The sequence below is a fragment of the Danio rerio genome, chromosome 18, assembly GCF_049306965.1.
Source record: "Danio rerio strain Tuebingen ecotype United States chromosome 18, GRCz12tu, whole genome shotgun sequence".
Lineage (NCBI taxonomy): Eukaryota > Metazoa > Chordata > Actinopteri > Cypriniformes > Danionidae > Danio > Danio rerio.
Window position 1 is genome coordinate 13,539,783 of NC_133193.1, and position 17,133 is coordinate 13,556,915.

At 35.4% G+C, this 17,133-nt stretch overlaps 1 protein-coding gene across 15 annotated transcripts in view; it reads left to right on the forward strand.

The window, feature by feature from the left end:
* fgd4a (FYVE, RhoGEF and PH domain containing 4a) overlaps positions 1-17,133 on the forward strand; it is a 117,063-nt gene that overhangs the window by 63,520 nt on the left and 36,410 nt on the right. For 11 of the 15 annotated variants that reach the window (XM_073929141.1, NM_001423694.1, XM_073929150.1 and 8 more), the window contains 1 exon segment: positions 9,608-9,748. In XM_073929141.1, coding sequence (XP_073785242.1) covers positions 9,608-9,748 — 141 coding nt within the window. 15 annotated transcript variants of the gene reach the window in all.

Genomic DNA, 17,133 nt, shown 5'->3' on the forward strand with positions numbered 1-17,133 from the left:
TTGTGTAAATTGATGGCTAAAATGCATTATAATTTACATGTAGCTGATAAGGAATGTACAGTAAGCTATATACTATTGTTCTCACATTCCAAGAGTAGTGATATGCAATATTTTTTCAAAAGAATTTTGTATCATATCAGCTGTCATTAACAGATTGTGCTGTTTACACAATGAGTTTAAGTGGCCTTTACTTGTATTGTGCTCAGAAATGCAGTGTGTGTGGAGGGAGGCAGGGAGGGAGGGGCCATTTCCTCGTGTCTTTGCGGCAGAGTTTCAGTCAGTTTGTGGTTCTGGACCGGAAAGCTTCAATGAAGAAAAAGGCTCTTAAATATGACTTAAGGACTTGGATTATTTGGACTCATTTTAACAGACAGTAGGTGAGATTACTCTATTAAAATTGGTCACGATTGTAGCCCGCTAGTTCAGTGTTTTGACTGGTTAACTTAATCTGTTTAGATGTTGTGACAGTATAATTCAGTATAATTAACTCAGTATAATTATAATGTGACAACAACACGTTAGAATAGGGCACTGTTTTTCCTGTAACATATTGTTAGATTTAAACTGTTCTGTAAAAAATAAACTATAAACTGAGACTGAAAGTGCATTAAGTCAGAATCGGCTCCTCTTTTGTTTTCTACAGTGATAGAGGGTTTGGTCACCTGTCTGCTTCCTTTTTTGACTTTCTTATGGCTTTCTTGGGGAACATGTATGAACACGATCAAGGAGTTCACATTTTTCAGTCTTGTTAGTTTGCTTTTTGTTGTCTGCCATTGATCATTTTAACATTTGGAAACATTTTTATTTGCCATCTTAATATGTTCCCACCTTCTTTTGCTGAATCAATAGCCTGTTCTTATCTGTCCCGTATTGGTTAACTCCGTTTTTATTGGTAGCGCAGTACCAAAGTGCAGCTGCATTCACTTATACAGCATTGAAGCTCGACTATTAAGAATATTATGTTCCACTTTTGTTACGGCAAACTAGTTAAAGCTGGATTTAATGTGTCAAACTTCCGTACACCGCCACGAAACACATCTGGAAAGGGTTGTAGTGACCGTAGGTCATATATTAATCCTTTACTGGAGCTAACTGCTGTTATTAAACTCAGATGTTAATGTCTTTAACTTAGCTCTCTGTATATGTCACAGACTTCTTTTTCAGTTCTATACTTAGCCAGGAATGCCAAAGTTGGCACATATTTTGGTTTTCATCTCTGGGAATGCAGAACATTTGCACTGTTTCCCATGCACACATTTTAGCAGCGATTATCATCATAGTTTACATTCACTAGACCACATACACCACACATGGTTTGACATCAACCTGGCTTGCGTTTCTACTTATTACAACTGCAAATACATGACTGATAGATCGAAATACAGGTGCTCCTCTGTTATTATGTGGAGGATTTCTATTTGATATGCTTTATGGGCACATGTTGAGACCAGTTTCTGTGGATATTTTGAGTAATGCAGTGAGTTTAGCCTCCGGATTCACCTGAGGAAGCTTTTGTGTTTGTTTAAGTATGCATGCATAAGCACAAGTAAGTCCTAAGTCATGAATGGGTGCAATTCCAAAGCTGCAAAAAAATTACCACCACCACTAAAAAAAAGTAAATAGTTTTTTTTTTTTTTTATCCATTCACACATCAGGACCGAAATACTGTTAAATTTATACATGTTGTTAATAATTGCACGCTGTTTTTTTTAAATACCTCTGGCAAATAACAAGTCTACTGTGTAATGTTTAAAAAGCATAATAATTTGTGTTTTGTGAGAGAAAAACAAAACACAGAAAATTACAGAACTAATAGAAAAGTGGATTTAAGAAGAAATGTTTCCTCTGATTTTACTGAAAACTCCTCCAGTAATTTGTTGAATGATTTTCTTCATCTGCTTGGATAGTGAGAAATTCTTTGTGTAAGCACCAATCCAGTTTGATGGCATTTCTTTGCATAGCATAGATAGTTCTAATTTTTGAGTGGCATGTGACATTTGCGATGTGTGAAGTGCGTCAGTCAGCCCTCTCAGAGGTTCTGGGGAGTTAAACAGCATGCGTGATCAAACTATTAATCTTGCACAGTTTTTCACACTTAGAATTTAGAACTTTTCCGGCAGTGTTGCAACTTCTTCATTTTGACAAGCAGCTCTGTTCACACATGACCTCTAAATAGAAATATGTTCAAAAATGTACTCAGACTATTTGTGTGAAAGTGTTTAATGTTAATCAGTAGAATGTATTCGAAATATTTTTTATTTATTCATTAACAAAGTGCAAAAATTAAAAGTACATTTTTATTGCGCGTGTGTGTGTGTGTGTATATATATATATATATATATATATATATATATATATATATATATATATATATCTTGATTTATTTAAAAAAAAAATCATATTCAAATGCAAGGAATTCTAATATTTAAAAAAAAAGCTATTATATTAAAACAACAAATCAAGCAAAGATGTAAAAAAAATTTTTTATCAAGACAACAAATATGCACATTACCAACTTCTTCAGTAGAATATTGAAGTAGATTTTAACATATTTATGTACAATATTTTACCTTTAATCCACAGCCTTTGCGAACAGTTCTGCATGTGTTTCTGACATACTAGGGTGCTTTATTTGCTTTTGGTTTACCTTGGTGCTAAAAACATTAAAAATATTATATTCACATATGTGATATCAATCAGAAAAACTGACTCTTCACAGAATCCCAACATTTAAACTGCATTATTACATGTTTTAAATGTGTTAAAGGGGACCTATTATGCAAAAATTACTTTTATAAGGGGTTTAAATTATGTGGCAACAGTATAATTAACCAGCTTCTAATGGTAATTTGCTTTTTAATATATTTTTTTAAAAATGTATACTTCATAAAACACTGCAGAAACAGATTGACATTTTCCCTTTGTACATGTCATCAGAGGGGGAAGCCCCGGCCAATAGTGACAATCTCTTCCTTATTAGCATACACTGTAAAAAAAAATCCATATCGGTCGTTAAATTAAAGAAATTTACTGTAAAATATCAAAGGTTGAATTACAGAAATTTACCAGAAATTTAAATTTAAGGAAATTTCTGTAATTTAATGTTCATTATTTTATGGTACATTTTTGTAATTTAACCGCCGTTATTGTACCTTTTTTTCCAGCACCGCAGTACTCAGAAATAAACCATAAAATTAGGATTTTTTTTTACAGTGTAGGACGTTAGTCTTTGTTTTTGAATCTGCCACTATGCTAACACATAGGGGTCTGTTTTAACAATCTAGGTGCAAAGTCTAAAACACATGATGCAAAACCTTTAAGGGCGTATCCAAATCCACTTTTGCTATTTTAAGGACAAAAAAATACAGTTTACAGTTGGTTAAACAGGGTTGTGCTTATTCTCATAATAAGTTATGGGTGTTTTTTGAGCATAACATACATTCAATCAGAGTCTCATCTCCCATTCCCTTTAAGAGTCAGTTGCGTCACTCCATGGCATATTTGCTATTTACATGGAGGACTTTGTAAGTGGAAAACTGTATGCTTCACTAGCAAGAAAACAGTAAAACAGACCATCTGCAACGTGACCATAAAAAAAACAAGCCTCCTCCATTTAGTCTTTTACTTTCTTTTTACCTTTACTCTTTACTTTACTCCTTTACTCTTGTGGATAAGGAAACCGTGGTTTACACACTCCACTGAAGACATCCATTAGATTACATATTTAATTTTGTTTGTTAAGCGCAAAGATTTGTTTCAAAACTATTTCTAAATTCAGTTCTACTAATTTTATGCCCCATTTAGTGACTTATACATCTCCCAAATTTGACAGGCGGACAAATCTAAACTTTGCATATATAATACATGTAATAAACACTACCACTACTTCTAATAATAATACTATTATTATACTAATGCAAACTGTCATGATAAACTGACAATGCTGTAAATGAGTATTGTTGTAAGTGAGTGTTATAGTTATGTTATGTAAGTGTTATAAGTGGACCTGCATAGGCGCATAACTAACACGCTCTGCACTGGACTTTAGACCAGCTTTCAGTTGGTCAGTGGCACAGTCTATTTCAGTTCCTCAAAATAGCAACCTACCAACAATGTGCCTTAACACATCTCCTTTCTAGACAGGCACACCCATGAGTCCACAAAGTGGCACAAATGGATTTGCTATTTAAACATCGTGGCGCAAACTGAAAATTACTGTTGCGCTGATCTAAAATGGCAACAAATTGTGCCGTACACATCTTGCATCTTATTGCGCCGGGTGTATGATATGGCTCATTTGTAGCTCTGCCCTCTTTTGAAAAGACCATGATCTCATTTGAATTTAAAGCGACAGTCACCAAAATGGCACAATTGGGATCCAACTTAAATGGGACAGTTTTAAAGACTTATAAAACTTTATTTGCAAGGTATTTTAAGCTTAAACATCACATACACACAATAGGGACATCAGAGACTTATTGAAGATCTTGTAAAAAGTTGCGTTATAGGTCCCCTTTAAAAATCTTTTGCAGAGGGTGTGGATTGAAGGTTATAATGCTGTAAATAATGCTCTGTTTCACTTCATAAGACCTCCGTGTATTATCATGTGCCACAGGTCTTCTAAACTCTCAAATATTCTCATACGAGGTAAATTGTGAGCATTTCAAGGCATTCTCCATTCCATAAAAGAAAGCTTGTTTCGGTCTTGGCCACAAACTATGCCAAAACTCAGATGAATGGGCCAGTCCCACATGAAGCGGTCCTTACCCCATCACGGCCACCGTATATTTACTGCCAGCACAACAGCATCATTCATCCTCGGACACGGACAGTCCCATGCAGCCTATTGGCCTAAGATGTTTCCAATGAAGAAAAGGGGGTCGAATGAAGCTGGAAATGCCGTAGAAAGACTCCCTTTGTGCTCGCTAATGCATTAACTTCTTCAATTCTTTAATTTAACAGGAGGCCCTTCATTTGCATGGGGGCTTTACAGAGAGTTTCAAAACATGCAAAAGATGGTTTAACGTCATATTAAGAGCTCTACACTTTCACAAACAGTTTTGAGTACGCGAACATAAAATACATGATGTTTTGTGCATTTGTGTATTTTATATTTGTGGTGTCAAAATGAAACTTCACTTATGAGTCAGTGAGGTTTTCGGGAAATTGCTGCATGTTTTATTTTTATTTAGACTAGTCTCTTTTCAATTCATATTTATTTCTATAGCGCTTTTGCAATGTAAATTGTTTCAAAGCAGCTTCACGTAGAAGATCATCGCAAATTGAAGTGTGTCAGTCCAGTCTTCAGTGTTGAAGTTCAGTTTAGTTCAGTTCAGTGTGGTTAAATATTTACTGCTGAGAGTCCAATTACTGAAGAAAAAATCCATCGATACGCAGTTCCACAAGTCCCGAACCATGCAAGCCAGTGTAAACAGTGGTGAGGAAAAAACTTCACCAATTGGCGAAAGTGAAGGATTAAAAAACCTCTGCAGAAACCTGGCTCAGTTGGGCATGACCATTTCTCCTATGGCCAAACGTCTTTTGCAGAGCTGCAGTCTAGGCGGCGGAGGCTGGAGAACGCTGGATTGTTCATTGTGGAGAAGCTGCAGGTGTGAGTAGGTCACCGGCTGGTTTACAGGCTGGCCCTTCAGGATCAATGCGAAGACTTGTTTGTCAAAGGGGTCTTACAGGGATCAGTCTCATGCTCTCCACTCCTTCATGACCACCATAGCAACTGCTCAGGATACGGCCTGGTCCAGGATTATGAAAACCTCTGGAATATTAAAAAAAGAATAACATGAGCACAGATGCCGTTCAAATGATAATGTCTTTTGGGAAGTGTTCCCGGCTCCAGTTGCCCTAAATAATGCAGACTAGCAATCCTTTGCATTTGGATTTCAACAGCATTTGTGTTTTATGTGCATGCTAATGCAAAGAGATGTGTCTTTAATCTAGTTTTAAACTGACAGAGTGTGTCTGCTTCCCGAACTGTACTAGGAAGTCTGTTCCAGAGTTTAGGTACCAGAGATAAAAGATCGACTGCCTACATTTGATTTTGATATTCTGGGAATAATCAATTGTCCAGAATTAATTAAGCGTAGAGGATGCGATGGGCTATACACCAGGAGCTTTCTCACAAAACTGTAATTAGACAGGTTTTTTTATAATCATTCTTCAAAAATAAGGAAGTCTTCTACAAAACAGAATTAATGTAATCACTTTCAGAAGTTTTTCAGAATTTCACTTTCAGGATTTTGATGAAAACATTGACAGCAATTGTGGATTTTTTCTGGGGAAAATATTCTAAAGGAGCTGTTTACATGGAATTGAACCATATTTGGTAAAAACCCAAACTATACAAATATAAAATGTAACAAAGCAAAATAAAGTCTGAAAAAAATGTGTAATAACAATTGAATGACACAAGGAGAAAGTACTGAACTACTGAAATGTATTTAATACTTTATATAAAAGGCTTTTTTTAATGATGGAAGCTTAAAAACACCTCTCACATGAAGTCACATGCATTGCTCAGGTGTGATTGTTTCACAGACTTCAACAGAGTGTAAAAATCTTGATGGTTCTGTGGGTCTCATCTAATGGCAGGGCCATTCTACAGCTTCTTTCTCTGAAAGCATTTGAGAGTTACCTTGGCTGTGGATCATTGTCTTGCCGAAATATCTTCATTGTGCTGATAATGTTGATATTGGACTGAAGCAGCGAATATTTATTTACAGTGACGAAAGGCAGAGGGTTGCTGAATAACTACTGAGAGATTTCAGCTGCTGTCTGGGCTTTCACAGCCTTTCTACACCTCCCTTTCTTCATGTGTTTAATACTTTTTCCCTGTGTCATTTCATTTTATTGCACATAACTTAATTTGTAAACAAATTGGTTTTGTTTTCTTTGCCTATATTGATTTATTTGGTTGTTACCAACATCTAGTGAAAATTTCAAGTCAACAGCACCTTTAGAAATATGTAAGTATTTACCTAGAGAAAATTAATGATGTGTTGAAAATGTTTTACCCCCACTGACTGTACATCGGTGTGAATTCTTGGTTTCAACAGAACATATTTTCACAGTTTGGCAGTTTTGCATGATTTGTTTTGTTTAGTTTTAGATTTGCCACTAAACAGTTATGATTTGCATTGAGACTGTTGATGTCAACAGGCCTTGACACCATTTTAAAGCTAGTACAGTATGTGCGGTGCTCAAACAGGAAAAATACCCCGAAAGAGGAATTTAAATCAGGATTGCACCTACTTAGCCTTTAGTGGGTGTTACTGACTGTGTGAAATGACTGTTTAGTACTCAAATGGTGTTTCAGGGGCTTCACTGTGCACGCAATGCCATTTTAAAAGCTCATTTTATGTATTTGCTTTATTTTCATGTTGCATGTTGAAGCAAAGTCCATTCACATGGCAACCACAATTGCTATGTGTCTATTTCGGGTATTCAAGATCAATTCCTACACTATAAAAAATGGTAATTTAACAGTTGGCCAAGTGGCACAGTGGCTCGATGATTAGCACTGTCGTCTCCCAGCAAGAAGGTCGCTGGTTTGAGTCCCAGCTGGGCCAGTTGGCATTTTTGTGTGGAGCTTGCATGTTCTCCCTGTGTTTTTTTTTTTTTTTTTTTTTTACTGGTGCTCCGGTTTCCTCCTTAGTGGTATTGGTAAATTGACAAACCTAAATGGTCACACTTTATTTTGATGGTCTGTTTGTTGAGTTTAAGTTACATTGCATCTGCATGCCAACTAATTCTCATCAGATTATAAGTAGACGTATGTTGGGGTTAGGGTTAGTGTAAATTGACGTGTACTTGCAAAGTTTCTTATAGTTAGTTAAATATCTGTTGAAGGACTGTTGAATGTCAGTATAAACATAATAGGCAGACAGTCTAATACTCAAATGGAACATCAACATAAAGTGTTACCAGATAAATTGTCCGTAGAGTATCAGTGTGTGTGTGTGAATAAGTGTGTATGGGTGTTTCCCAATACAATAATAGTTGTGGCTGGAAGGGTATCAGCTGTGTAAAACATATGCTGAAATTGTTGGCAGTTTATTCCGCTGTGGAAGCCTCTTACATAGAGACCAAGCCAAAGGAAAATGAATGAATGAATGAATGAATGAATGAATGAATGAATGAATGAATGAATGAATTATTGAATGAATGAATGAATGAATGAATGAATGAATGAATGAATGAATGAATGAATGAATGAATGAATGAATGAATGAATAACAGTGGCCTACAGCTCTTGATTTACAGGTGTTTTCAATTTCGAACATGCTTTTGTTCTGGTCTTATTCTGGTATGTAATGTAACACTACACTAACAAGTCAACCAAATCCTGCTCTGAATTTTTTTTAATCCTTCTTTGTAAGAGAATACATTATGGAAGTAAAATGGGAATTCTGAAAAGGAAATTCACACTAACATGATATCTTAACATCAACATTTCATTAAAATGTAACTGCTTGCTTCATCTCTGGAACAGCTTTTCTTTTTTGCATGACTTCTTGCATGAGGTCCTCTCATTTTTCAACCCTTTCATTCAAATTCCTGCCGAAGACTATTTTGCAGTCAGCCAATCAAAGTGATATGTTAAATTGAAAAAAAATATATATTTTTTTCTAACCCTAACTTTATTTTGATGGTCCATTAGAGTGTTAGTATACTGTCTGCTTAATATCTGTTAATACTGCTCCTTCAACAGACATTTAACTGACTATGAGAAACGCTGGAAGTACATGACAACTTACACAACCCTAACTTCAACCCTAACCCCAACGTAACAGTCTACTTCCAATCTAATGGCAATTAGTTGGCATGTAGATGCAATGCAACTTAAATTCAACAACCGACCATCAAAATAAAGTGTGACCAAAACATGATGGAAGCAGAAAAAAACAAAAGTACTTCATGTTGACAGTGCTAACCTGATTAGAAAATAAAACTATGTGAATGTACACTTTTTTTAAAAACACTCCCTTATCCCAAGAGGATTGGCTATTTTTTCTGAGATCACTAGTCTGACTGCAGTAAAAAATAGCCTGCTGATATTTTGATCTTGGTGTTTTGGAAAGATCACATTTTTGCCCATCCAACCTGGGAACTAAGACCATTTTCATGCTCTTATTTTCCACATCTAAAACGCAACTAAATTCTTCATGTGCAACACAGTGATCTTTGCTATTTTTAGATATGAACATTTCAAGGTCAGTTGTCATTGTCTACAGATATGTGTGGGTCTTTTTTGTCTGCGCTGTTTTTCAGGAAACATTTCCTAATCAAGGGCGAACAAAAATGCTTCCTCATAGATTGAATATTGATCTTCTGAACAATCTGAAACTCTCTGTGGGTTCCGCAAATGATTGTGGATATTTTTAGTTTGTGTTTCAAGTTGAAGTGACTGTTAGTTTCACGCCAAGATTTATACCAGTCTGACTCATTTCATAGCATCAGACCAGACCTTTTGCATTTCACTTCTGCTCAGTATATTTACCAGAACACTACTGTATTTATATGTTCTTGCTTCTCAGATGAAGTTTGAATAATTTATTTATTTATTTATTTACAACCCTAATCTGTCTTGCAGCTGTTGGCAGCAGCAGTCCCGATGAGGAACGTCATCACAACCAGAAGTTGAATCGTGGATGCAGATTCAGCAATAAGAGCCTTACTGGAGTAAATGGAAGAGTTTCAGGCCGACGGCCGCCACTGCATCCAAAACCACAAGGTAAGGAAATGCTTGCAAGGATGGTTGGGGTGTCAAAATTAATTTGTAATGTAAATTTAAATTGTAATGTATATGTGGCTGATTCAGAATCTGTAATAGGTTATGACCGGTTATAGCCTAATAGTAACCTACATTCTTTGGGACATTCCACCAGAAACTTACATTATCCGTCCCTTAAATAAAAACTTTGAATAAAATACAGTGAACAAAAAATGTACTCATGGTTGATTTTGTTAGTTTTTCTGTAATGGAATATGTCATTAAACGTCATCGACTTTCGCTTAAAGATTTAAAGGGCTAGCATTGCACGAGACCCACGTAAGTGGTTTCGTTTGAAATTGTGGAAACTATATTTTATGCACATATGCATCACTTTGGTTTGTATTCTACTGTACAAAAGTTATTTACACTTAAATACACAGTATTTTGAATAACCCGAGCTAGGTGTTTTAAATTGGTTTATTTTCATATTTTTCATATGACACATGTACAAGTTATAGCTCAAATGAAAGCTCTTGCCAGTGCTTATATGGTTCTAGCATTCTTTTTACTGAATTATATTCATATATCAAACAGTTGCCGAGTGAATTACTGTGTTTCCATGGCGCAGAAATGAAAACAATACATTTATGATCACTAAGCAGCCCCAGATAGCACAGACAGCTGTCATCTCTTACCTTATGCTGTGTGCTTCAGGGCCATTCTCCTCTGTTTTTGAGGTGATGTTCATAAGTAATCCTTTTATACAGTATATCTGATGTGGTCCAAACACAGTGAATTATATCATAGTGAAATATGTAAACAATGGTCGGTCCCTGTGGCTTGTATAGCACCTCTCATCAGTTGGAATACAATAACTTTTGCATAGATGATGGTGGAGACATTTTTTCCCCATGATTACGGACATGTGCAGGGACCACCAAAATTAATTACAGCACGCTAGACCACACAGAACCTAAAAGGTACACTTTCAAATTTGAGTTCATAAAAAAAAAATATACAAAAAGCGCCTCTTTTTTTTAGGTGTTTATTATAACACAGACAACATATACAGTTATTTTAAACACTTGCAATAGTGTTTTATGAGAATTCAAAGGGTTTTCTTTAAAATGATACCAATTTTTTGCATTTACACCTTTTGCATGTGGATTTGGGAAGCTTTTAAATTTAGGTAGGCAAAATCCAGGCGGAAATCCTAAAATATCAGCAGTTTAACTGGTTAATTTGGTTCTCAGTTTTTCTTTATAAAACACTTTAATTACAAACCATTGTCCAAAGTCATTGTCCTTGTCCTCAGCCCAATTGAACTTATAGCTTTAATAGTTTTGTTGTGCTAAAAACTGTTACTTAGAAGGAAAAATTACTTTAGAAATAGCTAAGTTTAGGTTGTTATCATTAATTGATTAAAAACATGAAATTATAAATCACTTTTAATAAATACTATTTTACATTTGTCCCCATGTTTCTGTCAGTCCTGTCACATTTGCATTAAATTTAACATAAAATGCCTGAAATACACTTTTGAGGCTATGACTCAGAGGAAGTGACATCTTTTGATGGAGGAGAAGCTGAAAGTGTTCAAGGTTTTATGCTTGTTTTGTAAGATTTTTTTATTTTATTTAATTTTTTTGAGAAGGACATGATTAAAGGTCAGACCCTGTCACAATTGTTTATAAGTGAAAATGTATGTTTCTGGTAGAATGTCCCCTTTATCTTGTATGAGCTATATTGCGTTAGCATACTTTGGAAGGAAGGCAAGATGCATGTGCGAGTAATACAAGTATCTTTAAAGAGGACCTATTATGTTCCTTTTCACAAGATGTAAAGTAATTTCACAACATGTAAAAAAAACAAGACAAACGTCCTATGCTAATGAGGGAGAGACTGTCACTAATGGGTGGGACTTTCCCCCTCTGATGACATGTACAATGAAAGAATGTCAATCCAAGTCTTTCTGCAGACTGTTTTTATATGAAGTGTGAAAAAATAAAATTTATCAGTTACCATTAGAAGCTGGTTATATTCACAGACTGTTGCCACACAATTGTGTTTAAACCCCATATAAAAGTCATGTTTGCATAATTGGTGCCCTTCAACAAGAAAACTGATGATGCACAATTCTCTGCTGGGACACTGAAGGTACATCAGAAAATGAAACCCTATTTCATTCCTCAAGCTGCAAAACCGAATGTAAAGGAGTAAAGAGTAAAGGTAAAGTAAAGAGAAATTATAGAGGCTGAATGGAGGAGATCCATTTTTTATCCTTGCGCAGATGATCTGTTTAACTGTTTATTTCGTTTTTCCTCTTACAAAGTCCGCCATTTAAATAGCAAATGCGCCATGGCATGATGCAACTGACTCTTAAAGGGAATGAGACTCTGATTGGTTTAATGCATGTTATGCTCAAAACACACCCATAACTAGGGCCAAACGGAATCTGCGGACGTTTTTTGCCATTTCTGTGGAGAGTTTTGGTAAAAATCTGCGGATTTCTGCGGAATTATTTTGGTAGTATCATAACTAAAATCTTAATATGTGAAATAAAAAATAATATATATTTAAAAAATATAATGTTTAAAATGCAAATCCAGTTAGATTCACTTTATATGGTAAACAAACGATTCTCTCATGTAATAAACTAAAAGACAGAAAATAATACTTTACAAACTGCATTGTACATAAATCAGATGAACATTTTCACATTAGTCAGTAATATTTCTGTAGTTAATTTAAAAAATGAATAAATATAGGTTTACACACATTTACTAAAGTAAACAAACAGAATAATAATGGGCTAAAAATCTGCGGAAATCTGCGGAAAATCTGTGCGCGCAGATTCCGTGTAGGCCTACCCATAACACACCCATAACTCATTAAGAGAATAAGCACAACCCGGTTAGACCATGTGTCAGGGCGCAAAGTGCATTTTCCGTCCTTACAATAGCAAAAGTGGATTCGGACACGCTTTTGCGCCATGCGCTTTAGACTTTGCACCTAGATCGTTAAAGTAGAGCCAATTGTCTTGTTTTAAGAAATAATATGCCAGAATTAGGTGAGTTCTTTCTTAAAACAAGCAAAATAATCTGCCAATGGCGTAAGCAAAATAATGTTATGTAAAAAATGGAAAAACTAGATCATTTTTCTTATCGCCTTGGCAGATATTTTTGCTTGTTTTAAGAAAAAAACTCACTTAATTTTCAGCATATTATTTCTTAAAACAAGACAATATGCTTTGCCTGACTAGAAAATGCTTCTTGATTTAAGAATTTTGAGATATTTGGACTAGAAACTAGGCAAAAGAAATCTAAGGAAGAAAAGTATATTTTACAGTGTGTGTTTGTTCTAAATGCTTCTTTTGGCTTCTGTGTTTTGTTTAATGCATTCAATAAGTCTGTTTTCTTTGAACAGAACAGTAAAATTAAAGATTCAGTTCATAAATCTGCCTGCCTTTATGGAAAGACACAATTGTGTTCTCATGAAATAAAAATTTTGAAGGTTGCATGGAAAGAGTGATGATGCACCGTGATATTGCATTTCACCAAATCGATGACATGACAATACAAACCGAACCGAATTATGAGACCAGTGTAGGTTCACAACCCTTCCTCCAATGTCCTGGCTCATGCAAAACTGATTTTTTTTTTAAATAACAGAAGTACATGCTAAACCACATTGCACACCAACGCTTCTTCCCCATTACAAGAAAGTGTACGTTTTAACTTCTCCAGGATTCAAATAAAGTTGCTACTGATTAATTCTAAAATAGCACTGCTCTATTGAGTATGTTGTCGTCAGAGAGTCCTTGAACTGAGCTTGGTCACTAAGCTAATTGTCTGCTGTGTTTGAGAAGTGTAAATGATTTTCTAGTGAAAGGCGTCACAGTTAAACATTTGTGAGGTTCTAATGCATTCAGTTTGCCCTGCGATGTTGACTCCAAGTGAAATTCTGAACCAAATTTGGAAAACCTATTTAATTTGAGAAGACTCACAGCAGAACTCCTATTCAGGGAGCATCGATTCATTAATAACCCACCAGACATCAACTCAATACTGCAAGAAGTTTGACTAATATAAACAAGGTTATAATGAGTTGAGGTTTCTGGGTTTTAATGTTTAACTGCTCCTGGATGTGGTTTCTTAGCAAGTATTTGTTGTTATGGAGTGCGCCACTTTAAACTAATAAGGCTACTAAGATTTTTACATAAAAACTTAATCACTTATGATTGGAAGGCTGCTTTCTGTCCTGTTTGATCCCTAGGCGTGGCAGATTGTAGACTTAGAATTTAAGGCCCACTGGTATGATTATCTAACAATTAGCATATTCAAAAGTTTCAAAAGGACTGCCCACAGATGTACAATTCTACATGTACAGTATGTTTGACATCCTTCATTTAGGTTAGAAACATGTAAGAACTGAGTAAACAATCTGTTATAACAGACAATAGTTATAGGTAACAGACAATAACCATGATATTAAAAATACACTTGTAGTTAGGTTAGTTTGGGTAATTTTGTGTAGACCAAGGGTGCTTAAACTGAGTAGGGTCTGTCTATGGACTGCAAGACAGGGGCGTAACATGAAGGTGCCTTAGGGGTTTCACTTGAAGTTCGTTAGAGGTGTAACTTGAAGTTATGGAGCCATGTTAAAACTATGTTGTCGGCTAGATGGCGCTGTACATCAGTTATTAACATCTACAGGTACACCTTACTTAACCGAAAACCCAACCATCACAGTTATTAACGTCTACACTTTCCCTGCACCTAAACCCAATTATCCTAGTTACTAACATCTACACCTACCCTAAGCCTTAACCCAATCATCATAGTTATTAACATCTACATCTACCCTAAGTCTAAACCCAATCATAATAGTTATTAATGTACATCTATGAGTTAAGTGGCTTTTATACTTGACTCGCTCGCCATTGTACTTTTATTTGCAACCACAGGCGGAGACGTCGAGTAGGCTAACTGTCATGATTAAACAGATGAAGAAGTCAGCAAGTGGAGCATGGTAAAGTCTAGATCAGATACGTGGCTGGCCGGAAGTGTGATATGAACATCAATTATAGTAGCATTTTTTATGACACTCTAACAATAATTCATATTTTTACAGTATTTTGACGGTTGGGTTTAGGGTTGGGTAGGCATTAAAAAATACAATTTATTGGGTAATTTAATAGATAGCATAAATAATACTCGCTACAATTACTGTGTTTACGTTACTGTGATGGTTGGGATTATGGTTAATAAAATACAACAAATGGGAAATTTAATAAATAAAATAAATAATTCTTGTTAACTTCCGGCTGCAACCATATCCGATCTAGCAACAACCAAGTTGCATGAGTTGCTAAATAGATGAATATAATAATATATCAAAGACTTGGTTGGGGATAAGTTTGGAGAAATCTCATTAAAAAATCTGTTGAAAATGTTCTTTGGTAGGTATTTCCACCATCTTGCCAACAACATCTCGTTGGTTCAATGGGATAACGATAACATCAAGTTATGCCTCTAACATACTACAAGTTACGCCCTTTCATCTTACGCCCCTGTCTTGCAGTCAGCAGACAGATACACTTGCCCAAACTTGGTCCTGAGGGGCCGGTGTCCTGCAAAGTTTAGTTCCAACCCCAATCAGACACACCTGGGCTTGGTTATTAAGCTTTTACTAGGCTTTCTACATATATCCATGCAGGGGTTTTGAGGCAAGTTGGAGCTAAAACCTGCTACATACCGGCCCTCTTGGTTCACATAGAGTGACACAGAATAACATGGCATCTTAAAGATATTTAGAAAACCTAGGGGGCATTTTGATTTGGCAGAATTTACCAAACTTTCAAAAAATGCTTTGTGCTGGACTAAATATGCTCATGATTTGAGGCTATTTTTTCCAGCCAAGGACTTGTCAAGAGCTTATAAATTGTGTAAAGAAGCCAAAACATTGTCAGTAATTCCTCCATCACACACAAACAAACACAGATTTGCTTCAAGGGGGCATGTTTTCAAAATCTGTACAGAAATGTAATGGGCAACATTACAGCTATTGGAATATAAACTATAGCATCTTGTGGGCTGTTTTTGGTTTTTGCTTGGATGTCTTTAGCATTTTACATTCACATTTCAGTCGAACCACATCAGGATTCTGCACTTGGCCTGCTTGTTTTGTGCACACCTAAATTCAAATGGCAGTAATCACACTAATTCAAATGAACTTCACTAACAGAGTTTTAACAGATTTTAAATAAGTGAGCCTCTCGATTTACTTAAACAATGTATGTCAACTAAGGCTTAATACAGGAAAAAGGATAGGAAAGAAAAATCTATTAGATTAGTATTAAGTAATTAGTATTTAGGATTAGTATAGTAATAGATTAGTAGAGTGTTAGGTCAAGGTATGGGTCAGGGTTAGTAGAATAAATTGAGATCCTCTTGCAAACATGGTTATAGTCAATATGTTTGTGCCCCATGTTTATATAAATAGTGTTCATAACTTTGACTGCAGATACCAGCATGGTTTTTGCTGGTTTCACAAAGTCAAATTTAAGACCTACTTAAGACTATTGTGAATTAAATTGCAGACTTATACATGGCTAAACGCTAAGGATTTTTACTTGTCCCATTACAAAATTGTAATTTAGTTATTTCCTAGCCACATATTTCAAGTAATGGATCAAAACAAGCAAGCTCTAGTTATATGCATAATACATTTTTTCAGCATAACATTTTTTTTAAAAAGACAAGTTTTCTAAATGATAAATTAAAATTATGCACAACAGACTGTCCAGGTCAGTATCCTCACCAGATAGCTATTAATACATTTAGAACTGTTATAGAAATGTTTTATAAGGATGTAAGGGAGATCATGTAACAATATTGGTATATAGTGTCAACAAATGCAACATTTGTTAAGTTTTATTGAGATGTATTGTTTGTGATTGGATAAATGTTTGCCTTATTGAGTAGCTTTACATGGACAAAGGGAAATTGAGACCTGTTAAAAATCATTCAAGTGAATTTTAAGACTTTTTAAGAGCCCGTAGGCACACTGTACAGTTTGGTTTAAAGCTGCTTCCTTCTTAGCACAAAATATTGCTTCTCTATTTTCTCATGTGAAATTAGAAGCAAAACATAAACTGACATCAACCTCAAAGACCACACTTGCTGAATTAGAGATGTGTGAAATGGTCAGGGCCACTATATTTATATCAGGACAGACTGAATGGAGCCATGGCTTCTGCTATATCTCCACCAGATCGACAGAGATTAGCTTTTATTCGCACACCGCAGGTGGAGACAGACTCCTCGTCTTTCAGATAAACTTCATCTCACCTTGTTGAGTTTTTTTTTTTTTTAATCTGGTTCTATCTCAACATTCCAAAA